This window comes from Eurytemora carolleeae, unplaced genomic scaffold, assembly GCF_000591075.1.
Source record: "Eurytemora carolleeae unplaced genomic scaffold, Eaff_2.0 scaffold593, whole genome shotgun sequence".
Classification (NCBI taxonomy): Eukaryota; Metazoa; Arthropoda; class Copepoda; order Calanoida; family Temoridae; genus Eurytemora; species Eurytemora carolleeae.
Genome location: NW_019397108.1, coordinates 154,149 through 160,610, shown reverse-complemented (window position 1 = coordinate 160,610; position 6,462 = coordinate 154,149). Strand labels below are relative to the sequence as shown.

At 32.3% G+C, this 6,462-nt stretch overlaps 1 protein-coding gene across 1 annotated transcript; it reads right to left on the bottom strand.

The window, feature by feature from the left end:
* Positions 1-4,780, bottom strand: LOC111711906 (dihydropteridine reductase). The gene is made up of 8 exons (XM_023486391.1): positions 4,658-4,780; positions 3,725-3,812; positions 2,912-3,039; positions 1,653-1,699; positions 1,429-1,493; positions 800-949; positions 216-287; positions 1-149 (listed from the first exon to the last, which is right to left on the bottom strand). The coding sequence occupies exons 1-8, from the start codon at positions 4,767-4,769 to the stop codon at positions 86-88; spliced, it is 726 nt and encodes a 241-aa protein (XP_023342159.1). The 5' UTR covers positions 4,770-4,780; the 3' UTR covers positions 1-85.
* Positions 4,781-6,462: the final 1,682 nt, after the last annotated feature.

Below are 6,462 nucleotides of genomic sequence, written 5' to 3'. Positions count from 1 at the left end.
TCTTTTTTCTTTCATTACAGAAATAATCTTTTTATTTCAAAACAAAATTTCTTAGAATTTACATAGTTTTTCTCATCCCTAATCTTCAATTCTCCAGGAGCAAAAAAGTGTTTCCCTTCTCAGTAAGCATGGCAACTAGGCTTCCAGAACTAAAATAAATATTCTATATTATATATCAGAAATAAAAATTTTAAAAATACAAAACCATGTTTTACCTGGGTCGCTCTCTGTTCTCCAGCCAGTTATTTAGGATTCTTGCCACTTCTGTTAATGGTGTCCAAGTTGACCTAAAAAGTCGTCTTTAAAGCACTTTATTTAACTTTGGGTCTTATTTAATCATAAAGTGGCAATGCACGCTTAAAAAATGTATACTGATTGGACATAGCTATGTCACATGATACAGACGGAGACACGTGACAATGAAACTGCACTGCCATTGGTGGGAGTTGTGGTCACGTGATTCAAACGTAGTATTTATATTTTCAATTATATCTATTAAGAATGAAAAGTTATTAAATATCAAATCAAATAATAATAGGAGCAAACCTGAGTTTTTCAGGCTCCACTAGGATATTGTCGTTTTCAGATTGGTTTCATATTTGCTGAACATGATCTGTTTTAAACTTATTATACCAAATCTTACATATATAAGTTTTGTAATAATTTTGACACAGATTTTTATCAATTTATCAAGACAGGATCGAACATAAGATAGAACTCTTACAGGTCTCATTAAACTCCTGAGGTTTTTAGGTTTCATGTTTTCTGTACAGTCCTTATAATCGAGAATTAAACTTACGTGTCAGCATCTGGCATGAACTTCCTGTTCATCGGGGTGTCTAGAGTTACAGGAAGTATACCCAGAGCACATGCTCCAGAAGGAAGACCGGAGCATTCTGATCCAAGGCTCTTGACTAGCTGATGGATTGCCGCTTTTGCCATTCCATATCTAGGGGATCAAGTGTAAGGAAGCTTTGGGGTAAAAGAACAAAAAATAGGTTTTAAAGGGACTATAAGTGTAATTTCAAGTGACACCTCATGCAGAGATTGCAATGCCTGATTTATCGCAGTTCCTTTGAAAGCTTTTCTGATCAAGTATGAATTATAATTAATCGGTTTTTTACTTTTTATTTTCAATTGCGGTATTTTTGGAAAAGGGACTTGCTCATTCCTTGTTTAATAAAAGCAACGGAGCTACTCATAGAAATAAACACTTTTCAAGCAAGAAAACGACGGTAAATTCCACATTTTGATCATATTAAGGTTTCAAGGGTGCCGTTGTAAATCGGACATTGATATCTTTGCATGGAGGGGCACTTAAAATTTCGCTTACAGCCCCTTACAGTTTTTTTTATCTGAAAGATTATTGTGTAGAGGAAAGAAATGATTGGAATAGGTATACTTTTACTTATGCAACATTCGACTTACCCCATCATTCCTGGAGTACCTCCAGTTGCAGGTCTAGCGCCAGGAAGAACCAATAAACCTTCAGTCTAAAATTTGTATTATAACTTGATATTAAGGACTTGAAACATACGTCTAATGTCGAACCATTATGTTTTAAAATAGTGATGTCATTAAAGACTTTCTGAGATTTTAATGTAAAAAATGCTGGACATTTTTCTTTAAAAAAAAAAATCAATGTTTTCTACCTTAAGGTGGTGAGCTGCTATACTGGCTGCAATACTTGAGCTCCAAACTAAAATTTTATTTAATCGTTATTATTTTATACAAGTTTCAAAATTGTTTTAGTTGAGTTTAAAACAAGGACCTTTAAAGTTTAATAACAATTTGCTATTAATATCAATTTGTTGCCGGATCTTTTGGGTTGGAAAGCATAGGTTACAAAGCTCTAACTTGAACTCCACAACAAAAGATTTTGTACTTAAGAGATTGACAACTTAAATCTTTAAAATGAAAAAAACTTTTTGCGTTTATATCTCAACTTTGCTTTAAACAAACTTTTACATTATTTCTTTATAAGAAACTAGTCACGATGGTTAGGGGGGTGGGGGGGAATTTCGCCCCCCCCCCCTGACAGATTCAGGGAGGCCTGAGATTTCGAGGCAAAAAATGTTCCCAATTTGATAATTCGTATGTGTTTTTCAATTTCAAGCTATTTGATTTTTATTTTATGGAAATCTTGACTTTCTTTTCTTCAAAATCAGCGACAAGTAAATTTTATTGTTGACGATAAATTTAGAATTGAAATTTGTAAGAAACTAGACTTAAGTTATAATATTGTTCATATCTAGTAATGTTCCTTAATCAATATTCATTTATCAAAATTGTAATATTGTTCCTAATTTTCATGCACTTAAGTAAAACTAGTTATTTTCTTTTTGTTCTTAAATTACTAATGTTCCTATTATTGTTCCTGTTCCTAATACTGTGTCTGACCCACCTTAAATCCCTGTCCTAATCTTATATTTTTGTTCCTAATTCCTGAACAATCTTTTATTGTTCCTAAATCCCTGTCCTAATCCATTATTTTTGTTCCTAATTCCTGAACAATCTTTTTATTGTTCCTAAATCCCTGTCCTAATCCTTTATTTTTGTTTTTAATTCCTGAACAATCATTTAATTGTTTCTAAATTCCTGTTGTAATCCTTTAATTTTGTTCCGAAAAGTTAAAAATCTAGTTTTTTTTAGTCTTAAGTGATTAATTTTGACTCTTTTTGAGTCTTGTTGAGTCAAAAAATTTTGTTCCTAATTATTATTTTTTTTGTTCCTAACAAATTTTGCCCCCCCCCCCCTCACAATTAAATCCTTTATCCGCCCCTGGCAATGGTTTTTAGAGAAAAGCTAAAAAAAACCAATTTTTAAAATTTAGCTTAAGGATGGAAAGAAACCAGCATAACCAGAAAAAAACTTAACAATACAAACTAACACTTCTGACTAATTTAAAAACCTGATTGTTTCCACATTAGATCTGCATTCTTAACCCAATCTGGATCCACAGTGTTACCCCCAGCCCATCCTCCTGCCACGTTAATAACTCCATCTAGCTTCTCTCCTTTCAATACTACTCCTATAGCACTGAATAGGTATTAATGATTTATGTTTCACACACATCTCTTTTGTGTCACCAAATGTTATTTTAATTTTTTAAGTTAAATTAGAAACCAATTGTCAAAAGCTTGATGATGATAAAATTAAAAAAACTTATTTTAAACTTGTGTAGGGTTTTGACTAGTGAAGGTTGATTCCCATCTTTTTGTTAAACCAGCACAACCCGTCATGTACAGAACTAAAACTTGCGAATTTTCTTACTACAATTTTGCGAATTTTCTGTAATTCTTTGATTCAATCTGTAAAAAATTTAGATTTCGATAGAAATAATTTAAATACACAATTTTGCTTTTCTGAAATTTTGATTTGAAAGAAAAAAGGTTCGCGGGTTTTCTTTTGGGCCATTGGAGTACCTAAAAATTACAAATTTTCAAAAAATATTGAGAAAAAACACCAAACAGGAGAGTTGCACAAAAAAAGTACAATGTTGCACCATGCACTGCAAATCACACTTTTTTTTACTCACCCTATACTTTCATAGGCAAAGTCTCTTAATTAACTTATATGTTTAAATGCCTTAATTTAAACCAGAAATCAACATTTTCTATCATCGTTATATCTTTATGTTTGCTCATTTTTAAAACTTTGAGAACTTGTGCACTTCGATCATTATTAAAGTATTATTGTTACAATATCAAATTTACAAACGAACCTGAGAACGTTCTTTTCTTGAGCTGTCCAGCCATCTGTAAGTGACACTAGGACATTAGCATCAGCAGCATCATTGGAACCGATATCAACTTAAAACAAAAATAACATTTAAAAATGCATATTACACAGTTCATGTGCTCTAAGCTTAAACCGGCGGGGTTTAGATACTGGTTTTAATAACTTGACAGTTTTGTTCATTATCTTATTGAGAATCAATGAAACTATAATATCCAATATTTATCTTGGATAAAAGTTTTGTGTTGCAGATTGCACATATCTGAAATGGGATTTTGGAAGCTTGTGCTGTGATTAAAATGAACTTATACCTCTTTTATCTTTTATGTAGAATAACATTTTACTGCATCTAAAGCTGACTTGGGTAATTTTCTACTACTTGGGTATTTCTGGAATGAATGGATATGTCCATAAATCGATTATTTTCAATTGTTGTTTCACAATGACTTGCACAATGCACATTTTTATTTGTCAGAATTAATCACTTGAAAAGATAGAAAAAAAGCTGATGTTCTCCATAATATTGATCAGTGAAAGGTTTAAACAGTAACTTCATTAATCACACAAGACCCTCTTTAAACGAAGGGTCACCTAAAATTATGTCTTCAGTCCATTTAAAACGATTTGGAGTAAAAGCAATCGAGTCTTTGCCAAGAACTAAAATTTGCTCAGTCTGACCTGATAATGTCAAAACCTTTGACAAGATCTGACCTGATAATGTCCATATTCCCTTGACAAGATCTGACCTGATAATGTCCAGACTCCCTTGACAAGATCTGACCTGATAATGTTCAGACTCCCTTGACAAGATCTGACCTGATAATGTCAAAACCTTTGACAAAATCTGACCTGATAATGTCCATATTCCCTTGACAAGATCTGACTTGATAATGTCCAGACTCCCTTGACAAGATCTGACCTGATAATGTCCAGACTCCCTTGATTTTGAGATAGTTCACAATCTCACGACCTAGCCCTCCACATCCTCCGTATACTACGCACTTACGCATTTTATACCTGAAGATAAGCATTCTGGATTCAATGTTAAAAATTTTAGCACAGGGGGTTCCCAAAAACATGAGAATTAAGCGTCGTAATTATATGATCTTTGGCCCGCGCTGTATTGTTTGTAAACAATGTAAGTAACATTTATTTGTAAAAGTTTAACAAAATATTGACGGAGATATTAAGAGAGGAACCAAGTTCTTTCAACAAACCTGTTATCCTTTGATATTTTAAACTAAAAACTTTGTTTTATCAAATTTTAAATATCAAAGGTTTAAGTTGTTCACTTTTGCTTAAAAGAAAAAAGGTGCCTAGAATCTCAATTTTTAAAAATAGTAATTGAAATACTGTGTATAGAATTTTGGATAGTTTATTACAGTGGTGGCGATTAAATCAATACAATGACGACGACTTTCGAATTTAATTTTGATTTAAATTAAGCTGTTAAACAGTATGGATACACAAAAACATAGAAGTCAAGGGAATTTATTAATTAAAAAAGCTTCTCTTTGATTGCTTGTAAACTTGTAACTCGAAAAAAGCTTTATTAAATCAAAATTTTATTTAAAAAGTCGTCTTCACTGTAGTGATACAATCGCTTACCACAGTATATGGATATAAAAGTTGTCTGTTCAATGTCAGCTGAATACCGAGAAGACGTTTTTTAGATATCAATTTATAAAACAAAAATGTTTAAGCACAACTCTAACATATACATTAGTTTCTTTGGGTTTAGATAACTCTAGGTGAAGGTATATCCTGTATTTGAGGTTGAGCACTGAAGGTAGTCAGCAGAGAACTAAGCTATATCTTTATCTCTTAAACTTGTCCTTCCTCCGGCATTATTTGAACCAGTTTCACACAAAACTAATAATAATAATAATTCGAGTCTCACGTTTTAAGCTTTAACAATTTTTTTCGGCTTTTATTCTTCAGCTGGGAACAAATCTTATTATGATTTTATTACCCTTCATTAGTAAATTTCAGTTGGGAGGGGGTGGGGCTTTGGGATTTGACCCTCCCCCCTCTTAATGAATAATAAAAAGCAAGGGAGGTATTCAGTCTGGGGAGGAATTATAACATTAAAACTAACCCACCTGGACAAATTCCTGTTGTTAAATAATAATGGTGTTCGACAGTTTAATACTGCATTTCTTAGCAAATGACGGAAAAACAGTGGGCGTCGTTTATTGTAATACAGCGAAGACGACATTACTTTTTAAGTTTCTATTTTTTACAAGCTTTTGTAAAACTACAAGACAAGAAAACAGAGAAATCTGTCAATTGACAGCTTCTCTTTGTGTCCATTGTTTATTTGAATCAATGCTGTTTGAAAGCTTGGTAAACCTCGAAAACTTAATCTATAGTCGTCTACATTTTATTGATATATACGACGACGACAGATTTTTATCTCAAATTTTTCTCCTTCTTTCAAAGTAAATAAAACATGATTTTTAGACTCTCAAGTAAATCACTAAGATAATTAGTTTTTTTCTGATAATATAAGTCCACTCAACTATTTCTGATTAGTTAAAAATTTAGTCTTAAGACTAGAAGTGTTTTCTTGGGAACACCCTGTAATAACATAATAACATATATCAATACCCAATTTAGCCCCCTCCTCCTTCAACATGTTTCCCCCCCTCAGCATATTTCACCCCCCTCACTTGACTCCAGCATGATCATTTGTCAATTAAAAAAATACCAACCTTTTTACTT